Genomic DNA, 25,568 nt, shown 5'->3' with positions numbered 1-25,568 from the left:
TTCCCTTGCTATACAGAAATTCCTAGATTAATGCAGTAGATGCGTTCCTGAAAAGTGTCGCGTTTTTATAAAAAAACACGTTAAACCAAAACTAATTACCAATAAATAATGTAACGATAAATTGTGGCCAGATACAATGTACGCATAAACAGTGAGATAGCGGGACAAATAACTGAGGGTACGCCGTCGTGTTACTGTACCATTCCTAGTACTGTACCACTGTCACGCTCAGACGTGCAGCTCAAGAAAGTAGTTTGTCATCGACTGCTCAGAAACCGCGTTATAACGGTCCGTGTTCCGTTTTATAATGGTGCACACTCCGCGTTATACAGTAATGGTGCATGTTCCGCATTATAATGACTTGTTCTGCATTTTAACGGTGCACATGCGAAAAGTGTTCCAGAATTGAAGTACCGCATTATAGCAAAATGCGTTGTGTGAACACCGCGCGTTAAGCGACGACCCTACCGTACTATGAAGGGCAGTGGTTACCTCTTCAGGTTGGACATCTCGAACATCCTCCTTATCTTGGACATCATTTGTTCGAGGAGTAAATTATTTAGTTTGTGATAATCATTACATAGCATTTATCCTTTTTACGATTATGTATTTCACGTGTTATGGTTCCATTGTGCTCTAAGGTCTACCGTTTGTATTTGCAATTCACCAATTGGATACATTGTTTCTGCTGTTTTCATGTGTGTGTAGTAGAGTTACCCACTCGATGTTCACAAACTGGGAGAGCAAATCGTTAACAAGGTTTTCCCGCTCAAACTAACGGTCAGGGTCTCACAAGCTGTGAGAGCTGACCGTAAACAAGGTTTTCCCGCGCGACCAAACGGTCAGGGTCAGATTGGGTGAATTGGGATCGAAAAGCAGATTGGGAACAACCAATCACAGGGTTCCACAAGGTGGCCGGGGATTGGACAACCCGGCCACGAACAAGTATAAAGCCAGAGCGCTCAGAGCTCTGGAGGGGTTCGACTACACGAAGACCCAAGACGGCGGAAGAAGCCTAGGACCCTGGACCAAGCCCTCCAGCCCTTATAAGGGCTAGGGTTCAGAGTAACCAGTGGTCGGGGAGACATCTCCCTAGGTCCAGTCAGAGGACACTGAAAGAGCGGGATATTAAGTAGCCTGTAGGGTATGGGGGCTTGTACGTTCTGAGTGCATAGGGACTGTGTTAATAAGACGAATAAAAGTGTGTGCTACAAAAGACGTTGAAGAGTCCGTCTGTACAACACTACATTGGCGTCAGAAGATGGAAACAAGACGAACGAACCGCACGCGAAGTCCCGATGATGCAAGCTCCGACTCACCTGTGGGTGCTGCGGGCGGCGCTGAAGATGTTGGCGTGTTGCCAGCCGCCCCACCACCAGCTGTGCAGCCGATCGCCGCGAGCGAAGGCACCCAGGCTGCTCACGCCCGCCTTGCCCAGCTGCTGCATGCTGCAGCAGCCATCCTGGAGCAACTTACCCTGGGGGCTGCGGGCGGAGAGGAACGGTCGACTGCGAACGTCCCCGCCATCGCAAACCCGGAAGAGAATGTCCTTCCCGCCGACGGGTCACGTGGGGGCGGAAGCCAAGTGCATGCTGGGACCTCCGGGGGCCAATCACGACACACTGCGTCATCAGTGAGCGACGCTGCCTCTGCTGGACCCTCCAGCAACACCGCGTCATCACGGCTGCAACGCCGTACAGTACATGTTGCCGACCAAGCCATCGCTCCGTTCGGGACCGAGTCCGAGCTTGACGAAGACGACGACACAGCTGCTCTACAGCAGCGACTGCCTGTCTTTCGCGAATTCTCGTCCACAGGGGGCGACTGGGCGGCATTTCAACGTCGCTTCCTCAGCCACCAGGAGATGGTGGGCTGGTCGGATGCACAAGCACTTCGTGCATTGCCAGCCACCTTGGACGATGACTCTCTCGCTGCACTCATCTCCATTCCCAAGCGACAAAGGGCGACACTACAAGCAGCACTTCAGCGGCTGTCTGATGTCTACGGACCTCCTTCCGCCACACGCCACCAGTTCTACGAGAGACGGTGCAAGCCAAGGGAGTCGCCATTGGCGTTCCGCACCGCGCTACTCGCTATGGCAAGAGCGGCTTACCCCCGCATGGACGATGAGGCTATCGACGCACTCGTCCTTCAGAAGCTGCTGGAGATGGCGAGGGGGCTGCGCCTTGTCATCCAGGCCGTGGATGATGAGGACATGTGCTCGCTGCGAGCTGCCCGGAGCATTCATGCTCACTTAATGCTGGACCAGGACGAGACCATCACCGCTTCGGCTACGACATCGGTGCCTGCCAGCAGGGACAACGCTCGCTCTCCTGATCGAGTCTTCTCGACGTTCAGCGCGACGCCCCAGCGATCACCAGATAGCACCAGTCGCCGCAACGACTGGGAGCGGGGACGGCCCTTCCCCCACGGCGACGCGACGTGTTTCAACTGTGGCCGCCGAGGCCACTTCTCTCCCGACTGCCGTGCACCTCGCCGCCGCTCCGCCGGATCCTGAGACCGGGACTACAGAGCTTCCAGAGCAGCGCAGCATAACCAGGCAAGTCGCGGCACCCCACACGCTCGGTCCTCATACACACCACAACACACCATTGACTCCGCTCGGAACACGGCGTATGATGCGCGGCGTTTGGCCGACTTTTCGCGACCACTGCGACCCGGGCAGTGGTCAGAGCTGGCCCATAGAGTGGTTGCAGCGACGGCGGGTTCCTCGGTGGTTGTTGGTTCGATCGAGGGGGTAGAGGTGCGCGTGCTTGTCGATACCGGTGCATCGGCCACTATCATCTCTGAGTTGATTTACAATATACTGCCCGTGCGATGTCGATCTTTGGAAAAGGTTTCCGTTCCGTTTTTCGCTGCAAATGGAAGTTCCCTGGGGATTCTCGGCCAAATTCGGGCGCAAATTGCCATTGGAGATATTAAATTGGCCGGCCCTGTTTTTGTGTCTTCTTCCCTTGCGGTGCCGTGCCTTCTGGGAACTGATTTTCTTGCCAAAATGCCCATTAAAATCCTTATCGATCAGGGATGTATTGAACTTCCCTCGGGCCGCCGGATGGCATTTTTACCCGCGGCCACGCATTCACGGATGGGAAATGCTTCCGTACAGGCTTTTGCGGCTTGCGCTGTACGCATTCCGCCAGGGGCACAAATGCTCGTACCCTTACGGTTAAAGAAACGGCTCGCTCCCACCGCCTCGGTAAATTGCATTTTATTGGGACCTTCCAACACAGCAGTTAACAGCCTTTCGTTGGTGGCCGCACAGACTCTTGTAGCGGGCGACAGGGAGCCATTTATATAAGTTTTGAATGTCGGTCTGTCAGACACCGTCATTCCACAGGGGACAGTGCTCGCTCATGCGACAGTGGCGCCCCTGGGGACCGGGGTTGTCGGACACGTAGCGAACAGTCAGCAGCCTCGCCCTCATAACGTTGATGAGGGATGGATTGACGCTCTCTGCGCGGATGCTGGCGATTTATCCGGGTCACAGCAGAGTAAATTGCGGGCTCTTTTGCGGGAATTCTCGGATGTGTTCAGCAAATCACAATTTGATATTGGCTGCACCAAGCTGCTGCGTCACCACATTGACACTGGTGACGCTGCCCCTATCCGCCAAAACCTGTTTCGGCTCAGCCCTGCGGAGAAACAGCATGTTAAATGGGCAGTTGACGACATGCTGAAGGCTGATATCATTTCTCCTTCCAACAGCCCCTGGAGTGCCCCGATAGTGCTGGTCAAAAAGCACGATGGCAGTCTTCGATTCTGTGTAGATTTTCGGCGCCTAAATAAAATTTCCGTGGCTGACGCATATCCTCTTCCACGTATGGATGAGTCATTGGATGCTCTGGCAGAGGCGCGTTATTTTACCACTTTGGACCTTCTGTCAGGGTTTTGGCAACTCCCCCTCGACGAAGCGTCAAAGCCAAAGACTGCTTTTCGGACACCACAGGGCCTTTTTGAGTTTAATAGATTGCTCATGGGGCTCCACTCGGCTCCAGCGACGTTTCAGAGGCTCATGGAGCTGGTCCTCGCTGGGCTCCAGTGGGACTCATGCCTTATCTATCTTGATGACGTTATCGTCTTTGGCCGCACGTTCAATGAACACATTGAACGGTTGCGCGCTGTTTTCGAAAAGATGCGAGCTGCGGACCTTAAATTCAAACTGCAGAAGTGCCACCTTCTGCGTGAGTGTGCGCTATCTAGGCCACATAGTCAGCCGCTCGGGTATTTCCACAGACCCTGAAAAGACTAAATGTGTCAGCCAATGGCCTACCCCCACCTCTGCTGGGGATGTTCGCAGTTTTATCGGGTTCGCGTCGTACTACCGACGTTTTGTGGCTGGTTTCGCTACAATCGCCAAGCCACTACACGCTCTTACAGCGAAAGGGCTGAAATTTCATTGGGGAGACGCGGAACAGGCCGCATTTGACTCCTTACGGAATGCTCTTGTAGCAGCACCGCCCCTGGCTTACCCCGATTTCGCAAAGCCGTTTATTCTGGACACCGATGCCAGTAACACCGGGATCGGCGGGGTGCTGTCCCAAATCGTTGATGGCGTTGAGAGGGTGGTTGCCTATGGAAGCAGAGTTTTGTCCCCTGCAGAGCAACGTTATTGCGTAACCCGATGCGAGCTGCTGGCCATTGTTTACTTTATACAACAATACAGGCCATACCTGTACGGTCAACGGTTTACCGTGCGCTCCGATCACTCTGCGTTACAATACGCTTTGCGCATTGACCAACCGTCTGGCCAGCTCTCCCGATGGCTTGAAGTCCTCCAGGACTACAATTTTATGGTGATTTACCGCAAGGGTACACAGCACAGTAATGCGGACGCGCTATCTCGCCTCCCGTCAGAACAATGCGCCTGTTTCACGGGTTCTGGCCGGTGCAAACCGCAAATAGTACGCCCGGTTGCACCTCCTGAAACGGTTTCTGCTGCCCTTCCTTCCGATTCTGCGCCGGGTGCGGACCACGAAAATCCACCAGCAAGTGACGACTTGCTGGGGATAACGTTGGACGAATGGGGTCGGCACCAAATGAACGATGCGTCATTGTTGCCTCTGCGTCGTCGCGCATGTGATTCGTCCTCACGTTCAAGTAAATCGAACTCTTTTGCCATGCGCCGCGGTCTGCTCATGCATTGGGATGCTGATTCTTGCCAGTACAAAATTGTAGTGCCATCGGCTTTGCGGTGTTCGGCTGTGTGCGCGGCACACGAGCGATTGTCGCACCTGGGTGTGCATAAAACCATTGGGTTGCTAAGATTACAATTTTACTGGCCGGGCATGCTTCGCGACGTAACTGATATTTTAACGGGCTGCACCCAATGTGCGCAACGTAAACCTCCAGCGAAGCCGGCATGCCCACCGCTGCAGCCCATCACGGTATCCCGTGTGAACGAGCTGGTTGCTCTCGACATTTTGGGGCCTTTCCCTACAACGCCTCGTGGTAACAAGTACCTTCTGGTTGGGGTGGAGTATTTTACACGGTGGCCTATGGCCTGGGCCCTCCCCAACCAGTCGGCAGCAGCCGTGGTGGACGCCTTTGTTCAAGGCTATGTGCTGGACAAGGGCGCTCCAGAACGGTTGCTGACCGATCAGGGAAGAAATTTTTCAAGTACCCTGCTGAGTGAGGTATGCCGCCTGTTGGGCACTAAGAAGGTGCGCACTTCGCCCTATCACCCCCAAACAGATGGCATGGTTGAGCGGTTGCATAGAACCCTCACCTCTATGCTATGCCATCAGGTTGACGAATCCCACGTAGACTGGGACTTGCAGATCCCAGGGGTCCTCGCTGCTTACCGCATGGCGCCACATGCAGCGACAGGGTTCTCCCCATTTTTCCTAATGTATGGCAGGGAGGCCATTCCCCCCGCTGATGTGCGGCTTGGGATAGAGCAGCTTCCACAGTCATCGAAGCTCACTGACCATTTGCGGTTCAACCTGCAAAAGCTGTCTGAGGCTCGTGATGCGGCGATCGAAAATTCTGCTTCCCGCCAGCGGGCAAATTCGAGGTTGCAGGCCCCTCGCACGTCCGTGCATCGGTGGGCTCCAGGTGATATGGCGTGGCTTCATTGCCCCCAGGTGCCGGTGTCCACATCGGCTAAACTCCTAAAACCATGGCGAGGACCAGTTGAGGTGGTCCAGGTAATGCGCCCACAGTGTGTAAAGATACGTTGGGGACGACGGCGCTGGTTCGTGCACCCCTCTCGTCTGAAGCCATTTGTTGCTCCGCGCGGCTCTGCGTCACACTCAAAACACGAGGGCCGAGCGTGTGATATGCCCGATGAGTCGGATGTCGCCCCGTAGGTACCTAACCCACAGCGCAGACGTCTCATTCCTCCTGCAGATGATGCGGGACTGAGGGAGCCGTGCGAGCCACGAGTCTCTGCACGAAGGCCCCGGGAGCCGCCCAACATGTTTGCCAGGATGCCTGACCCGCCCAACATGTTTGCCAGAATGCCTGACCCGCCCAACATGTTTACCAGGATGCCTGACCCGCCCAACATGTTTGCCAGGCTGCCCGACCCGTCTGCTCCAAGGGTCCCCGCAGAGAGGCCTCCTGCCCCTGCTGACATTTTTGCCAGGATGCCTGGTCAGCCTGCAGCCCGGAAAGGGGCACCCATCCCCTACGACGGGCCCGCGAAATACACACGGGCTAGATCGCGTCGCTTTTCTTGATTGCCCATCATTTTTTTGCGGCAGCTGAATGCTGCATGCGTTGTGCGTCGCGAATGTCGTTATTTGTGATTGGTTCTGACCATGTACATATGTTGCGTTGTTGATGGGGGGGTATTTATAGTGGGTGTTCCTGTTCTTGTTGGATGTTCCTGTTCTTGTTGGATGTTCCTGTTCTTGTTGGTTGTGGCACACACACACTTTGATTCATTGATGGGGATTTTCTGCTTGTAACAGCCGGGACGGCTGAGGCTTCCGAAGGGGAGGGTGATGTAGTAGAGTTACCCACTCGATGTTCACAAACTGGGAGAGCAAATCGTTAACAAGGTTTTCCCGCTCAAACTAACGGTCAGGGTCTCACAAGCTGTGAGAGCTGACCGTAAACAAGGTTTTCCCGCGCGACCAAACGGTCAGGGTCAGATTGGGTGAATTGGGATCGAAAAGCAGATTGGGAACAACCAATCACAGGGTTCCACAAGGTGGCCGGGGATTGGACAACCCGGCCACGAACAAGTATAAAGCCAGAGCGCTCAGAGCTCTGGAGGGGTTCGACTACACGAAGACCCAAGACGGCGGAAGAAGCCTAGGACCCTGGACCAAGCCCTCCAGCCCTTATAAGGGCTAGGGTTCAGAGTAACCAGTGGTCGGGGAGACATCTCCCTAGGTCCAGTCAGAGGACACTGAAAGAGCGGGATATTAAGTAGCCTGTAGGGTACGGGGGCTTGTACGTTCTGAGTGCATAGGGACTGTGTTAATAAGACGAATAAAAGTGTGTGCTACAAAAGACGTTGAAGAGTCCGTCTGTACAACACTACACGTGTATGTGTTTATGAGCACGTGTGTGTGCGTGGGGAGAAAAAGTGTAGCGGTTGGCGTACTGCACTACGAACCCGGTGGCCCGAGTTCGATTCCCACTCACGGCCAACATCAGTGACAAATATCTAAACCGGACCTGGGCCTCCCCTAGGGCGGCTCAGTCTTAAATGAGTACTTGGTGAGGTGTGTAAACATCAGCACTTTAACATGTAGACTTTCGCGACCAATATTATCCATAATACAGGTTTTTTGGTTAGATCGCATAAATATAAATGTGCGTTAAATCCGCTACTACCCCACCACAGCTGATTAATAAGGTTCGTCACGTAAACAAAACATACCAATTCGTTACTAGTACAGCACGCCATTGTGTTGGAGAGTAAATCCACAACATTTACAATCCAAGTATGATGTTTCGCCAATAATTACAACTTGCAACATCGGGCGACAGCCAGAGAAAAACTGTTATGGATAACAGCACTGAGAATACAAAGGTGGCCGGGTATGGTATTGGCCACCTCACTCCCTCGTGTGTTGTGCTGGCCTTAATGGGCACTACTCGCGAACAGTACTTGCCCCAAAAATCAGTTAAAGGCTACATGGGGGACCTTTATGTGTGTGCGTGCGCGAGCAGGGCGGGCGTCTCAGAGTGCGTACGTGCGAGTGCATCGGCGGCACCCGCACGAGCTGTCCATGGAGCTGCAGAGGTTCTACTGCGAAGTGACGGAGGCGACCATGGGCTCCTCGGAGCCCAAGAGAATCGTGAGTGCTGCCAGTCTGCTTGCCTGGCTTCCACCACTCCCACACCCAGCAGCACCCAGTTGTGAACACCCAGCACCAACATGGAACACTCAATACCAACGCAGAACACCCAGAACTAGTACAGAGCACCCAGCACGCAGCCGTGAACACCCAGCACTAACGCAGAACACCTAGCACGATATCAAATACCTAGCGAGTTATAAGAAAGTGTGTGTGGTTGTAAGAAATTGTGTGTGTGTGTGATGGTTGCTGTCTCTGTGCCATTAGGAGGCCCTGCAGAGCATTGCCATGGAGCCGGGCTTCTATCAACTGATGCCTCAGCTCAGCACCTTCATATCAGAGGGGGTGGGTGGCTGCCTCATGCCATTACCTGAAACATCGCCCTTTAAATGTATTTTTTTCTTTTTCGGCAATGTTATTGATGACTGTTGAGTTGGATGTATGTATGTGTTTGGATATATGGTTGTAGGTAGCATGTGTGTGTGTCTATTTCACTCTGTATTTGTCATTGCCCATGTGTTACTTGCATATTACTCAATTGTGATTGCACATCGAGCAGCAACAGCGCCTCCCACTGCGAAAGCTTGGCAGGACCCTTTTGAAAAAAAGTATTTAAACTGCGCGAGGCTTTCCTGGTTAAGCAAGCGGAATAATAATGTAATAAAGGTCGTGGAAGCAACTTCTGGAATCCGGTCTTTATTTGTCTTTCATTCACAACACTCCCATCTTACTCCTTCACGCTGCTGACAGACAGCGTGAAAGGGAGAGAGAGACACGCGCGGTTACGTGGCAGCCTGGACCCCGCTCCAGCGTGGCCTCACCCTCCGTTCGTTCCAGATCTGATCACGTGTTGTCCGTCTCCACCCCTTTTAATACCCGGGTCATGTGGTACCTTTCCACCAATCCTGGTTACCCTCTGGAATCTTCTAAACTCCATCGTACGCTCCCACGACCACGCCCCTGACTCGTCCCCCCCATTGGCTGTGGCTAAAGCCAGCAGAACCAATCCTCTACTTACAGATATCACCTTCCCATTACGTCAGGGCCACGCCCCTAGACTTCCCCCCATTGGCTATGGGCCAGGACCGGCAGAGCCAATCATCGTAACGAGGTGTGATCTATCAGCAACCCGGATATATCCTCACATTACAATAATAATGATCACAATCAGGAATAAGACAGCTATCCCCACCCGCCTTCGCCTCACCCCAATATAGCTTGATTGCATTGTCTCTGTCCCATGCGTCTCTTCTTTCCACCTTGGTCTGTGCTCGTTATGCTGCTACTATTTCTGCTGCTGCTGTAGTAGAAGTAACCTCCACTGCCTTAGTCACTGCTGCTGCTTCAGGCTGTGTTTGCACAGGATTGCGTAACACACGTAACACACAAAGACGCATAGGGCCTCTGCCGTTACGCCAGAAGAGTACACGGGCAGCAGTAACGTGCCGCTGCTTGTGCTGCTGCTGTTCCAGGTGCGGATTAACATTGTCCACAACAACCTGGCTCTACTCATCTACTTGATGCGCATGGTGAAAGCACTGCTGGAGAATCCGAACATCTACCTTGAGAAATACGTACGCGCATGCACTCCTGCAACAAAAGACAAGGATTCCCCTTATAACTTTTGCAGACTTTTGGGGCAAGCGATCTTAGCGAGTAGCACCTATGAAGGCCGGCACGGCACACGAGGGGGTGGGGTGGCCAGCACCACGCCAGGCGACCTTTGTCTCCCTAGTGGCGATGTTTACACACCATACCAGATTTCGTATGATCAATGAATAGCAACTTATTGAGAATCTGTTTGAAGTAATTTAGCCATTCAGTTTGCTTTATTTTAAGAGTTGGTGAATTGCAGATACAAACACAGATCCCTCGTATAGCCTTAACAGACTGTTGGGGCAAGTGCTGTTCGTGAGAACCTATGTAGATACACCCATTCACACACCGACCACCTTCAAATGGATATTTGGGGCAGTGCGAGATTCTATGACCGATTTGGTTTGATGTTCGTAGGCCACAGTCGCACACAGGAGAACATGTTGACTTCCACTTGTGCCTCAAGTGTCCGCAAATTCCTTGCGAGATGGAAATAGGGCAGTCGGATGGTAGGGTTACTGATGAGCTCCGTGTTGTGATGCCGGGCAGTGTTGTGATGAGCTGTGTGTTGTGAAAGTCGAGCAGTGTTGTGGTGGGCTCGCTGATGAGCTGCGTGTTGTCGAAGCCAGGCAGTGTGTTGGTGGGCTCGCTGAAGAGTTGTGAAAGCCTGACAATGTGGTGGTGGGTTCGCTGACGAGTTGTGGTTTGTGGAAGCCGGCAGTGTGGTTGTGGGCTCGCTGATGAGCTGTGTGTTGTGGAAGCCAGGCAGTCTGATGGTGGCCCCACTGATGAACTGTGTGTTGTGGAAGCTGGCAGTGTGGTGGTGGTTCGCTGATGAGCTTTTTGTTGAGCACGTTATTTTAATCTCACAAATTGGTCCGTACCTTGAAACGCAGAGTCTCTGTATCAAGGCTGCTGCTACTGTGTCTGCGTGCACTGCTGCAACAGCTACATGAGCTGATGCCCGCCATGCTGTCATGCGTCGTGAGCCGCCAGCTGTGCCAGCGGCCAGACGTCGACAACCACTGGGCGCTGCGGGACTTTGCGTCGCGCATCGCGGCCCAGGCGTGCAGGATGTACACGTCACCTGCCAACGCCCTGCTGGGCCGTACCTCCAAGGTCATGCTCAAGGTGTGCGATGCGCGTCTCACCGCGTGTGCGACACGTGTCTCAGCGTGTCTCATGCGTGTCTCAAGGCACGAGTACACATGACTCTCACACCTCCACAACCCAAACGTCCGTATTCCAAGTGATGGCTCGAGCTGGGCTCTGGCTCCGATGAGGCATGGCTCACTCAAAGCCATGCGCTTAACATGAGTCGGCTCTTGAGTATGGGTCCCTGCCACGCTCAGGATTCCCATGAGGCTGAGCCTGAGCCTGGCCATGGCTGAGCCGCTCCATCGTGTGTCTTCGGAAACCAATGGAGCGGCTAAAGCCTGAGCTGAGCCTGAGCTTTAAAAGCTGAGCCAGAGCCGTGACTAAGAATGTCCCGAAGACTTCACTCTTGTTCGATCCATACTAATGATCATAGCCAAGGCCAAAACTCTCACGACTACAGCCCTGAATTATTAACTGCTACCCCATGATACCATCTCAAGGGGTGCCTGATCTAATGTTTTCACATTCCCCAAACTTTACAACTCCTCTGTCAAAGCACTATCGGGATAAACAACAGCATCCAGTCAATACATAATTCCCATGTCACTGCCCCGCCATGATCACGAGTTGCCACTATTTAATCTGTACTGCCTGCTGTCTCTCTCATCAATCCCATTGTCACCATCTCACTCCATCTAGCCTGTACCGTCTTGCACGTAACGGTTATGATCCCCTCCCCCCCCCCTACGCCAGAGCCTGAGTGACTCCGCGGCGGTGTGGACCACACACTACGGCTGCCTCGCTGTGCTGTGCGAGCTGGGACCAGAGGTGTGGGTCACACTACCACCATGCTGCCCTTTTCACGATGCTTATCATTGTCGGCCTCATGGTAATCATTTAGTACACTTGGGTTTTGGAGCTGTTTTTATACTCATAGAGAAATGTATTTTATCAGGTAAAGGCCACTGAGCTATTAGCCCTTTTCTAGAAGCCGCCTGGTCACACATGGTAGTTCAACGAAGTGGCTTATCACGTGTGGGAATTTATAGTAGCAGCCAGATACTCTAAACGCATGGGGAGAGAGAGTGAAATGTTCCTTGGTTCTTTCGGTAAAGTCACGTAGAAAGAAAATAAATTAAATAATAGAATACGACGTTTCGATTACAACACAAGCAATCGTCATCAGGTAGAAAACAAACCTAGTGAACTTAGAAATGCAATGCAATCCAATACAGAGAGTTGGCCAACACAACAGTTAGCACCTTACCTGGTGGTTATGTTCTTCCAAATGTAATCAACGACTTCCATGACGATCTTGACTGGCGTCTTTTATTGATAGAATTCTTGCACAGCTCAGTCCCGCTCTCCCCGTATGTCCCTTCCTTCTTTACGGCCGGGGACGAGCCGTTCTTTCTGTTCGCCTCTCTCTCACTCCCTGATCCTGCCACTGGCTGGCGGCGTGCTGGAAGGAGAGACGAACCTCGCTGGGTTCCGCCACTTGGTTGTTGGCGAAGAGAGGTTTGTGCAGCGACACGGTCCGGACTTGAGGCTTCACACACCGACCCCTGAGTCCTCCGCTGCCCCTGCTTATATCCCTCTCGGCGGAGCTTAGCTCCGCCCCCCTCGTGGAACCTTCCCGATGGTTCCCGCACGTTCCCCTTTGACTCCGCCCATTACCTTTGGCCCAGATATATCCCCGCTTGGGATTGGATACCCGCTACCCGGTGGTGGCCATGCGGGTACCCCTTTCCGCCCATTAGATGGCGCTTTCTCATTACATCACCCCCCTCCAGCCATAATGAAAAAACTAGCCGTCCCGGCTAGGGTCAATATTAGAGGCCGACTGAAATTTGATTTAGGTTTCGGCGCCAAAAGTTGGCAAATGGCCACTTTCAGCATACTTTCGGTTTTGGTCGAAAGTACATTTTTTACTTTCAGCATACTTTCGGTTTTGGCCGAAAGTAAATTATTTACTTTCGGTCTGGTTTCGGTTTCAGCCGAAACTGATATTGACTTTCGGTCATCAACCGAAGATGTATTTTTAGAATATAACGCTAGTGCGACGTCTATCTCTCTGCCTATCGGCTGGTCAGTCGGCGCTAGGCAATCCCATGCGATAGGCTGCAGACACACGTCAGCAGCAGCTTAGGAGCAAGGTTAGCGCCGCAACCATGTACAGTACTGCTAATGTCAACAGACGGCAGCCTGCATCTGCATCCGTGGGTGGAGTCTCTTTGGCGGGACGACAAGTCTACACGCATGTTGATACCGAGATTCGAAGTCTGACAATATTGATTTTCAGTTGGTTAATAGTTCCGTAGCGAATTAGTGATAACGAAATTACGAATCTGAGTGAAATAGAAAATTAAAGTTAATAAACGGAGCAGTTAATCACTAAAGTCGATTCTGATGCCAGCAAGGCGCTGCAACCTACTGGGCGAGAATACGGATAAAGTGGTATTTCTTAACTACAACATTCGTTTGTTTGGATATAATTACTAAGTAAGTAACGCCTAAATATTTGATATTTAGCGACTCTTACTGCAGGCTCTGAATGATTAGTTCTAGATTTCTTTTGAATTAAAGTAGCATTGCATCATGACATATTTCATAGATCTTGTGGTCTCGGTCGAAAGTGTAGTTAAACTTTCGGTTTCTGCTTCGGTTTCGGCCGAAAGTGTAGTTAAACTTTCGGTTTCGGCTTTGGTTTCGGCCGAAAGTCAATATTTAACTTTCGGTCTGGTTTTGGTTTCAGCCGAAACCAGAAATTCAGTTTCGGTTGGCCTCTAGTCAATATAGTTACGAGTAATGGAGAGACGTGGTAAGAACCCAAAGGTAAGAAATATAAGGCCATACCCAACAAGGACAAGGCGATAAAATTAAGAATTAACTTTGAGAGTAAAAGAAGTAAGACAAAACCCATAACACAGGTAGAGTAATAACATGCAGCAATGTCAACAAAACCGACACGTTTTGGAACGAGTCCGTGACGCCGGACCATCCGCGGTAGCCGCAATTCGGTCCGCGTTGGCCGACACATTGGGAGGCAGGACCGGCGATTGAGGAGTAGACAGGTCCGTCGCAATCGGGCTGGTCTGGGCAGGGTTACCGCCTGCAATGGTGGTCAAGGGTCCGGATGCTGTGGGCGGCAAAACAGAATCCCACGGGGGATCACCCTGTAACCGCACCGGCCCCAGTTTGTCGGACACGTCAGACCCCGGCAGACTAATTACTGGAGATGAAGAAACGACATGCGGGGAATTGAATGGTTTCAACCGAGATGGGTGGACGAACGACCGACGACGACCCGCCCGAATGCGTACACATTGCGGACTTCTAATCTCAACCACCTCAACAGGACCGTGCCACGTCTTATGTAATTTGGGAGAAGTGCCAACGGGCACCTGAGGGCAATGTAGCCAAGCCCTGTCACCAATGGACCACGGCATATCACGACCGGACCTGCGCGCACAGCGCTCATTGCACGCCAGTGTCTTTTCGGTATTAATTCTAGCCGCCTCCTGAGTCTCAGAAATCTGGCGCAGGGAGTCCCAAACATGGTCCAGCAGGGTGGATTTCGTGCTGCCAACAGGCGCCCCCAATTGAGCATCTATAGGTGGCACATTTTTCCTCCCATGCATAAGAAAAAACGGCGAAAATCCCGTGGAAGCATGCGTGGCTATCCTGTACATTTGGAACATGCATCCTGTACACTTGGAACATGCAAATCCCAATCAGCCTGTTTAGCATCTACAGCCTGACAAAGCATAGCGGTCAAGGTCCGATTTAACTGTTCGACCTTACCATTGGTCTGAGGGTGGTATGGCGACGTCCTGATTTTCTTAGTGCCCAGTGTGTCGCAAACATTGCGTAACAATTTAGAAGAAAAATTACGACCTTGGTCTGTTAGCAGTGGTTCCGGAGCACCTTTGTCCATTTAAGAATGCATCAGCCGATTAGTCAGGCAATGGCCAAGCCATCGGCCACCGAGAAAAATATTCCACTCCCACCAAAAGATATTTGTTTCCCCTAGGAGGGATCGGAAAGGGGCCCAGTACATCCAGCGCCATTAACTCGTTGATATGCGATACTGAAATAGATTGCAGCGGCAGATGACACTTCTCCTGCGGTGGCTTCCTCCGAGCACATTCAGGGCATGAATGGATAAATTTAGAAACATGGGCAGTCATGCTAAGCCAATAGTTATCTCGTTGCAATGTCAGCAAGGATTTTTGAACACCAAGTTGCAACAATTTTTCCCCGTGCAGCACGCGAATCAAGCCGTCACGTAGAGCAACGGGAACAACAAGCCACCAGCGATCCAGCATATCATCCCTCCACATCAAAAGGCCGTCATGAAAAACCAAGCGGCCACCCTCATCCGACATAGAAGACTTATGTGTGTGTTCTACTAGACGCCGTAAAGTCCGTAAGGAGTCATCCAGCAGCTGCTCGTGCACCCACACAGAGCGCAGAAGTCGTTATAGTCAGCCGGAGCATCTGCGTTGTGCGCGGTTGGATTGACAACCGCGGACATGACAGGTCGCGGTAACGAGGCAACAGGCGCACGACTCGTTCCAGAGGAACACGCGCAGCGATGCGCATGCGGCAGTCACGACAGGGCATCCGCGTTACAATGCCGGGAGCCCTTATGATAAACCACATCGAACGAAAATTCCTGCAATATCTCGAGCCAACGAGACAGCTGGCCGGCTGGTTGCTCGACTTTCAGGCAGTACTGGAAAGGCCGCATGATCAGTGCGGACTGAATTTCCTGCTGTAGAGGTAGGGTCTGTATTGCTATACAAAATAAACAATCGCCAAAAGTTCCCGTCGAGTGACGCAATAGCGACTTTCCGCAGGGGAGAGGACACGGCTGCCATAAGCGACCACCTTTTCGACACCGTTTTTCACTTAGAATAAGAGCACCGATGCCCGTATCGCTAGCATCGATGTCGAGGGTAAACGGCAAGGAAAAATCTGGATATTCAAGCGTGGGCGCATCTGACAATTGTTCGTGGAGAGCCACGAACGCAGCTTCCTCCTCCGGACCCCATCTGAACCTCTGATTTTTAGCAGTCAATGCGTGCAAGGGTTTAGCGACCATAGCGAAATTTGGCACGAACCGACGGTAATACGAAGCAAATCCGACGAAACTGCGCACATCACCCATGCATGTGGGGGTTGGCCAATCACGAACAAATGCAATTTTCGCCGGGTCCGTGGCAATGCCATCGGAACTGACAACATGGCCCAAATAACGCACCGAATTTTGCAACAAGGGACATATTTTCGGCTTGAATTTCAAGTTAGAGTGCATCCTATCAAAAACGGAGTGCAGGCGGTGGAGGTGCTCATCAAAAGTGCGACTGAAAACAATGACATCATATATATAAATGAGGCAAGTGTCCCACTGCAACCCGGCCAAGACGAGCTCCATTAAGCATTGAAGCCGAACTCAAGGCCATCGGAACGCAATTAAACTGAAAAAGTCCCTGAGGCGTATGGAAAGCGGTTTTCTGTTTCGATGAGTCATCCAAAGGCAATTGCCAGAACCCGGAGGACAAATCGAGAGTCGAGAAATACCACGCCCCGGACAAAGCATCAAGGGAGTCATCCATGCGCGGGAGCGGATACGCATCGGCCACTTTGTTCAACTTGCGTAAATCAACGCAGAATCTGAGGTTACCATCCTTCTGCTTAATGAGCATGCCCCACGGGCTATTTCACGGCGAAATAATATTTGCGGCCAGCATGTCATTGACAGCGTGTTGCACGTGTTCTTTCTCCACCGGACTCATTCGATGCGAATTTTGATGGATGGGGCTGGCGTCACTCGTATCAATATGGTGCGACAAAAGGACGTGCTTTCCAAATCGAAATCTTTTACTAAAGACATCTGAGAATTCACACAAGTGAACACAACTTGTTCCACTGCTCGGACGACAAGGATAAATTCTTTCCACATAACTCTGCGACCCACCGATTGTCCGAAATAGAAGAGGGATGAGTCGCCCCCACCAGTGGATGCGACTCAACCTCGTCGTGTTCCGAAAAGGCGGTGGTGGCATGGGCCAACACCGTGCCAGCAGGAACAACAACTGCATCCGGCCCCCCATTAAGAACCTGCAAGAATGGGGCCTGCTCAGAACGAACGATCGTCTGTGTGCTAGCAAGCCTCGGGTCGCAGTATTAGATGGGGTCAGAAAGACGCCAGACACCGCACTATCGCATCGGATTCCCTTACGATAACGCAACGGCACTAGCATTTGGGAACCCGGCGGAATTTCGACCGCGACATCAGCTAGCGTCTGTACGGCGGCACACAACGGCGAACGCAAGAGCGGCGATGGTAGGAAAAACTATTTGCGACCCAACGGCATTTCCAAGCAGCCCTGGTCCACCAAGATCTTAACAGGCATTCTCCGAAGGAAATCGGTGCCTAACAAACAGGGCACGGCTAGCAACCTGGAGATCAAAACCGGCCCCGACGCCACGACATCACCGATCGCAATATGGGTGTCCACCTGGCTGATGATGCCCATGCTACCGCCGTTAGCGGCGGCACAAGCGTCAAAGGCTGGATAGACTTGCGAAACGGGGATCGACAATAATTGAAAGATAACATCAGAAATTATCGTAGCGGAAGCCCCCATGTCCACGAAGACGCAAACATCCACCCCTGAATCGAACCAGGCACAGCCGAGGATCCCGCAGCCACAGCGACCACGCGATGCGCTAGTTTTTTCCATTGTGTTACCGAAATGGGCCACCCTTTAGCAACACACAACCCACGATGTGAATGAATGTGCCCCGTGCCATGAGATGCATGAGGTGGTGAATTTGGCCGGGTGTCCGACGCATACCGACTCGCCTGTGTGGGAGGATGTTGAGCCGTCGGAGCAGCAACCGAAGTCGGTGTTGTTGAGCTCCCCAGTCATCACCCCGACATGGCCTGTTGAACCCTCGGCGACGTGCAGCATCGCCCCGTCTTCGATCTCAAGGAGGGGAACCGACACCGTGGGATCACCCTCGGAAGCCGCGTCTTCAGGTGGCATGTGTACAACTTTAGTTGGTGACCACCCCTTTGGCTCCCCGTCTCGGCTAGGATCACCCGTCCACGCAGCCATCTGCGACCCCCGCTGTAGGCTCTCGTGTGCGTGAAGGCATCTGGCGGCCCATCGAGATGACTGCACAGCATGACCAAACGCCGGTAGAAGCACCCCCATGTCCCTTGCCAGAGCCAACATCCGTACATGACCAACGAGTCAAGGGCCTCTTGTTTAACATCAGCGTAGACAGCCACAGCCAATGCCATCAGAGCACTACGGTAGGCGAGAGGAGACTCGGAGCTTCCCCGCCTCCGTTGCATGAACTTGGTTCGTAGACTTCTGCCATCTCAGTGTACGCATCTTGTAAAGTTTTCTTCTTGTCAGGGGAAATCGACCTGAACACTGCCAGAGCGTCGTCATCCAAGACGTTCGGCAGAGCGACCAACGCCTCCTCCTCCTCCGACCAATGTACTGACCGAAATGCCGCCTCGAACTGCCAAGTATAAAGGCGCTCCAATCACCGCCAGCAGCGACAAATTCTTTAACGTGCGGAAGCCGGCGGGTGCGCTCGGCCCCGTTATGTCCAACTGCAGCAGCGGCCCCCGCAGGTTGCGCACCACGCGGCTCTTCTGAAATAGCGGGCTCCGACCGCGCCCTTGCCGCGCCGCCCAAGATGGCGGCGTCCTGCTGGCCTCCACACAACTGGCCTCAACTGGTTGTGTGGAAGTCCAATCCGAAGCGGCAGGGGAGAGAGAGAGCGAATGGACCTGTGAGAGCCTGGTGAATTTTGGAGAGAGAAATGGGCAGTTTGAGATTTTTTTTGGAAGTGTGGTGCAATGCAACGCGGAGAGTCGGCTAGCACAAAGTTGGCACATGGCCTGGTTGATTGCATTCTCCAAAGATTGTGTCTGTGTTTTATCTCCCTCTCAAATTTAGCAATCTTTGGAAGAACGTAACCACCAGGTAAGGTGCTGACTGTTGTGTTGGCCGACTCTATGTTGGATTGCATTGTATTTCTAAGTTCACTAGGTTTGTTTTCTACCTGATGACGATTGCTTGTGTTGCAATCTAAATGTTTTATTCACAAAAGCTTCAAATTTAGTTAGAGTGAAATGTGTTGATAGTCTTTGCTCGGTCACCAATAACCACAAAAACGATCATGTTCACTAGGGTTTTCAACTAATTTGATCTGTCCCCAGGCTGGTGACTATCAATGCAGAGCATAAAAACAGGCATTATCAGGGGTTGGGATCGAACCCACGCCCTCCTGCGTACCAGGCGAGGGAGATAACATCTCGCCACTGCGGCGCTCCAGTCGTCACCGTCATCGGCCCCATCGTCATCGTAATCAACAGTAGTCATTGAGTACACTTGGGTCTTCGCACCATTCGCATAGCACGGGACTATCACAAAGAAAGATACTGCTGTATTTTACAGACAGTCTGCTCTATTTGGCCGCAGCAGGAAATGTTGCTCTGTGTGTAATCCCGATTGAGTGTGGCGGCAGGCTGGCGGCGCAGTAGTAACACCCGTGCCTCACAGCAAGAAGGGCCTGGGTTCGATTCCTGACTTGTGCTTCTTTGTGTGTGGAGTTTGTATTTTGTCCCCCCTGTTCTGAATGTGCTTCTTCTGGGTTCTCCGGGTTCCTCCCATAGCAATAACAAAAATACCCTCGCATTGTTACTGAAAATGACTCGATTAGGATTACACACAGCAGCAACGTCACCCCTGCTGACCACGGAGACTTGGCAGCACCCTCCTGAAAAAGTATCTGGAGACTGAGGCTTTCCTGGGTAAAGAAAGGCAATAATAATGATACAACAAGAACAATAATAATAATGAACCCTTGGGCAATGCGGCACCCCTCTCTGCCATGTGCTGTGACTGGGGCGGTCACCACTGTGGTCCCCAGGTGATCTCCTCGCTGGTGCTGCCCCGCCTCAAGCAAGAGGGAGAGAGAATCCGGTCGATCCTGAGCGGGCAGGCCATCAGCAGTGGCGATCTCTTTGGCGCCCAGCGCGTGGAGAACATCATCCTGGTGAGGTTGGTGGCGGTTGTGTGCCCTGAATGTTTCCATAACCCGGAGGAAGCCCGTGCAGAACATAGGGAGACTATTCATCCTTCACAGAGAGAGGCGCCCAAGTAGGGAATTGAACCCAGGGCCTTCTTGCTCCCGTAGCTTGGGTAAGGGTAAGTGTCAGCCTAAGGGTGAGGGGCTAGGGTCTGGATTACGGTCAGTGTTCATAGGTGATGGCCCTGGCGAGTGTTAGGTTCAACATCGCACGGTATGGGTAAAAAGACTATTCCAACCTGCACTGATTATAATCTGTTACGATGGGTTATTCTTGTCACTCACAGAATCGATCAATGGGGCAGTGTTGGTTAGGGTCATGGTCAGGACTAGGGATATGATCATAGTTAGGCATGTAAATTGTATCTCATCTGGTCTGTCATCCTTTTCAGTCTCATTTTGTCTGTTTCCTCTTTACGGTCTGATTCCAGCGTACCTGCCCTGTGTCGTTCTGCCTCACCCTGCCTCGTTCTGCCTCACCCTGCCTCGTTCTGCCTCACCCTGCCTCGTTCTGCCTCACCCCGTCTCGTTCTGCCTCACCCTGCCTCGTTCTGCCTCACCCTGTCTCGTTCTGCCTCACCCCGTCTCGTTCTGCCTCACCCTGCCTCGTTCTGCCTCACCCTGCATCGTTCTGCCTCACCCTGTCTCGTTCTGCCTCATCCTGTCTCGTTCTGCCTCACCCTGTGTCGTTCTGCCTCACCCTGCCTCGTTCTGCCTCACCCTGCCTCGTTCTGCCTCACCCTGCGTCGTTCTGCCTCACCCCGTCTTGTTCTGCCTCACCCTGCCTCGTTCTGGCTCAGTCTGTCTCGTTCTGCCTCACCCCGTCTCGTTCTGCCTCACCCCGTCTCGTTCTGCCTCACCCCGTCTCGTTCTGCCTCGCCCTGTCTCATTCTGCCTCACCCTGCATCGTTCTGCTTCACCCTGTCTCGTTCTGCTTCACCCCGTCTCGTTCTGCTTCACCCCGTCTCGTTCTGCCTCACCCCGTCTCGTTCTGCCTCACCCCGTCTCGTTCTGCTTCACCCCGTCTCGTTCTGCCTCACCCTGTCTCGTTCTGCCTCACCCCGTCTCGTTCTGCTTCACCCCGTCTCGTTCTGCCTCACCCCGTCTCGTTCTGCCTCACCCCGCCTCGTTCTGCCTCACCCCGTCTCGTTCTGGCTCACCCCGTCTCGTTCTGCCTCACCCCGTCTTGTTCTGGCTCACCCCGTCTCGTTCTGCCTCACCCTGCCTCGTTCTGCCTCACCCCGTCTCGTTCTGGCTCACCCTGTCTCGTTCTGCCTCACCCTGCCTCGTTCTGCCTCACCCCATCTCGTTCTGCCTCACCCCGTCTCGTTCTGCCTCACCCTGCCTCGTTCTGCCTCACCCTGTCTCGTTCTGCCTCACCCGTATTGTTCTGCCTCACCCCGCCTCGTTCTGCCTCACCCCGTATCGTTCTGCCTCAACCTGTCTCGTTCTGCCTCACCCTGTATTGTTCTGCCTCACCCTGTCTCGTTCTGCCTCACCCTGCCTCGTTCTGCCTCACCCTGTCTCGTTCTGCCTCACCCCGCCTCGTTCTGCCTCACCCCGTCTCGTTCTGCCTCACCCCGTATCGTTCTGCCTCACCCTGTCTCGTTCTGCCTCACCCCGTATTGTTCTGCCTCACCCTGTCTCGTTCTGCCTCACCCCGTATCGTTCTGCCTCACCCCGTCTCGTTCTGCCTCACCCTGCCTCGTTCTGCCTCACCCTGCCTCGTTCTGCCTCACCCTGCGTCGTTCTGCCTCATTCCGTCTCGTTCTGCCTCACCCCGTCTCGTTCTGCCTCACCCCGTCTCGTTCTGCCTCACCCCGTCTCGTTCTGCCTCACCCTGCCTCGTTCTGCCTCACCCTGTCTCGTTCTGCCTCACCCTGCCTCGTTCTGCCTCACCCTGCCTCGTTCTGCCTCACCCTGTCTCGTTCTGGCTCACCCTGCCTCGTTCTGCCTCACCCTGCCTCGTTCTGCCTCACCCTGTCTCGTTCTGCCTCACCCTGCCTCGTTCTGGCTCACCCTGCCTCGTTCTGCCTCACCCTGCCTCGTTCTGCCTCACCCCATATCGCTCTGCCTCACCCTGTCTCGTTCTGCCTCACCCTGCCTCGTTCTGTCTCACCCTGCCTCGTTCTGCCTCACCCCATATCGTTCTGGCTCACCCCGTATCGTTCTGCCTCACCCTGCCTTGTTCTGTCTCACCCTGCCTCGTTCTGCCTCACCCTGTCTCGTTCTGCCTCACCCTGCCTCGTTCTGTCTCACCCTGCCTCGTTCTGCCTCACCCCATATCGTTCTGGCTCACCCCGTATCGTTCTGCCTCACCCTGCCTTGTTCTGTCTCACCCTGCCTCGTTCTGCCTCACCCCGTATCGTTCTGGCTCACCTTGTCTTGTTTTACCTGTATTCTCTCTCACCGGTACTTTCTTGTAAAATTTTGACGTGAAACTTTCGTGACTGCAGGAATTCATATTCTTGGTTCTTTCGGTAAAGATGTCATCAACCACTTTGGGTCATGACTTGATTTGTGTTTTCTTATCAACTTCTACCGTCAGCAGTGTGAATGGGTGTAGCGAGGTGCAATGCCCCCCCCCCCATCTCTACCCCCCTCTCTCCCCTGATCTCTACGCCCCCCCTCTCTCTCCCCCCTATCTCTACCCTCTTCCTCCCCCCATTGCCTAACACATTTGGACTGCACCCTCGCCTTTCAGCTCCACCTCTATCTCTAACCCCCCCTCTCTCTTTCCCCTATCTCTGCCCCCTCCCTCCCCCCATTGTCTAACGCACACGCTTTACTTGTGTAGAGGAGTCATGTGAGCAACCATGAACGGGCGAACAGAGGGAGGTGCGAGCGAGTTGACAGCCGAGGATGACGTCATGTCACGGGTGCTGTAAGGGAGTACTTAAGGGGGACCCCTTGACGAAAGCGGGGTCGTGGTGGGGAACCAGGGAAAGGATCGGCTGGAAGAAGAGAGCTAAGGGATAGCCGAGAGTGGGGTCCGGAGTATTCAGTAGGGATCGGCTGAAAAAGGGTTTCTCTCTCCTCATCGCCGGACGGTGTTGGATGAGCCCCCGTTCCGGGCAGACGAGTGAGAGAGCCCTTAAGGATAGCCGAAGGCAGGACCAGGTACTGTTGAGAGTCCGGGGTAAGGACCCAGATAGAGGACACCTACCTCTGGTGTGAGTTAGAGCGTTGAGTTTAACAGTGTTTAATAAACGGCAACAGCCTTGTAGTAAATCCCATCTCCGTGTGGTCTTACTGCACCAACACTTGTGTAGTGTGGTAAAATACGTGGTGCGCACTGTTGGCCGAGGGCAACCGAGGGCAGGCAGGTGCGCGTGTGCAACGTGAGGTTGCACGAGCAAACCTCCACATTATTAAGGGGAGAATCGGGTGCAGACGGGGTCGGCCTGGGGTTGCACGCTGACACCAGACGTGTTTCGAGGGAGACGTGCGATAAGGGGTGATTGATGGCCTGACAAGCGCCAGCCTGTCTGGCCCTAAAGAGACACAAGGGAGGAGCTGGATAATTGGGAGGAGGATATAAGGAGGCGCGTGATAGCGGAGCGGGAGTTCTGGTTGCTGGGACCAAGGTGAAGACATCTCGCCGTTGCCGCTCAAGCCAGGGACGGATCTCAACCCTCACGAGTCGCCGGGCGGGTGATAGTTGATCTCCCCGCCCGGATTGGACGAGTGAGTGGGTCTGAGGGAACGTAGGCGAGGGCAGCGGCGCAGAGTGAGGGAAGCTTCGTGCAAGCCTCTGTGTGAGCGCTGCTGTGTGCGAGCTCTGTGTGAGCGAAGCTATGTGCGAGCCTCTGTGTGAGCGAAGCTGTGTGCAAGCCTCTGCTGCTGTGTGCATGCTCTGTGTGAGCGCTGCTGTGTGCGAGCTCTGTGTGAGCACTGCTGAGTTGCGGAGCCTCGAGTGCGGAGCTACCGCGAGCGGGAGCTGCTGTGTGCAGAGCTGTGAGTGCGGAGCTGCTGAGAGGAAGAGCTGCCGCAGGCAGGTTAGCGAGGTGTAAAGTAAATAGGGGAAGTTAGTTAACAAAAGTGACCGTATAGACAGAGACAGGAGTGTCTACAACTGAATAGAGTAACAAAGTGTAAGCAGGTGACCTGTAACAACATGTCTGACTGAGTGATTTTACAAGACACTACACCTGTACTTCTGGTGCTTTGCTCCTACATTTGCGCTGGCTGCCCCGCCCGTGCTGTTTACGCCGCACAGCTTTGCTCACTTTGAAAGCTCTTATAAGCAGTTTCATTTGGAGGCTTGCCCCCTCTTTTCTCTTCGCCTAAAGAAGACCGCTTGTGTTGCGATCGAAACGTGGTGTTTTTTTTTACTTTTATTATTTTCATAAACTTTTATTTATTTATTTTCTATCTACGTGACTTTACCGACAGAACTAATAATGTGACTTTCTTGTTCGTTTTATTTTGGTTGCACTGCTGTGGTTTTATGGACCACACGGTCCATCTTGCTGCCGTCTGGTTTATTCTGACCATTATGTGCATATTTTTTGTAAACGTATATTGTCCACCAATTCGATTTTACACTTGTTTACCCAGCAAGGTCTCAGTGAGTCTCTAGACAATTTTTGCAGGAGGGTCCTGCCAAGTTTTCACAGTTCAGGGACAATGTTGCTGCTGTGTGTGATCCCCATTGAGCGCTTGGTAGGTAATTATTACCATTGAAAGTTTTTGGCCAATACCAGTTACATTGTAAGTGTTTTTTGAGCTATGGGAGGAAACTGGAGAATCCGTAAGAAACCCATGCAGAACAGGGGGAAAACATACAGACTCCACACAAAGGTGCCAGAGTTGAGAATCGAACCCAGGGCCTTTTTGCTGTGAATCACAAGTGTTGCCGACGTGCCACCCTGTCATCCTACATGTATCATCACTGTCATCATCGTCATCATCGTCATTGTCATCATAATAATTGATGTGAATGATGAGTTACTTGCACATTAATGTTGGGGCTTGCCTTTGTCTGTCTTGTCCCTTTGCTACCCTCTCATCTGCTCCCCCTGCCCCCCTACGCCCGCTGCCCAACAGAAGCACTGCGCACCGGTGCTGGCGCAGCAGCGCGCGGTGCCAGACGTGGTGCCCGCGTACTGCGACGACTATGGCTGGCTGGGCCCCGCGCTGTGTGAGCACGTGCTGCGCGCTCGCTCGCTCGCCCTGCGCTCCACGCTTTCCTTGCAAGCACAGGTCAGAGGGTGCTGTCATGAGTCCGGGGGTGTCCGCTCTGCTCCCACTCCACGTCTTGTCCCCTTCTTTCCCAGTCTTCTCTCCTTCTCTCTCTTCTGTCCCTCCTTTTCCCTGTGCCCAATCCCATCTTCGCTCCTTCTCCCTCCTTGCACCCCTCCACTGGAATGAACTTGCCCTGTTTATTAAGCAGCACTGCCCATAGACTAACACTGCCCATAACACTGCCCATAACACTGCCCATAGACTCAACAGTGCCCATAGACTCAACAC

The 25,568-nt window shown here is 53.0% G+C and overlaps 1 protein-coding gene across 1 annotated transcript in view; it reads left to right on the top strand.

Moving 5' to 3' along the window:
• Window positions 1-25,568, top strand: part of LOC144937332 (transcription initiation factor TFIID subunit 6-like) — a 34,177-nt gene that overhangs the window by 6,336 nt on the left and 2,273 nt on the right. Inside the window, exons 6-12 of the mRNA XM_078864700.1 lie at window positions 8,149-8,276; window positions 8,544-8,621; window positions 9,749-9,850; window positions 10,821-11,003; window positions 11,724-11,798; window positions 19,935-20,060; window positions 25,143-25,298. Coding sequence (XP_078720826.1) covers window positions 8,149-8,276; window positions 8,544-8,621; window positions 9,749-9,850; window positions 10,821-11,003; window positions 11,724-11,798; window positions 19,935-20,060; window positions 25,143-25,298 — 848 coding nt within the window. The remainder of the gene's footprint in view (window positions 1-8,148; window positions 8,277-8,543; window positions 8,622-9,748; window positions 9,851-10,820; window positions 11,004-11,723; window positions 11,799-19,934; window positions 20,061-25,142; window positions 25,299-25,568) is intronic.

The sequence above is a fragment of the Lampetra fluviatilis genome, chromosome 2, assembly GCF_964198595.1.
Source record: "Lampetra fluviatilis chromosome 2, kcLamFluv1.1, whole genome shotgun sequence".
In the NCBI taxonomy this organism is placed as follows: domain Eukaryota; kingdom Metazoa; phylum Chordata; class Hyperoartia; order Petromyzontiformes; family Petromyzontidae; genus Lampetra; species Lampetra fluviatilis.
This window is presented reverse-complemented; position numbering and strand designations above follow the sequence as displayed.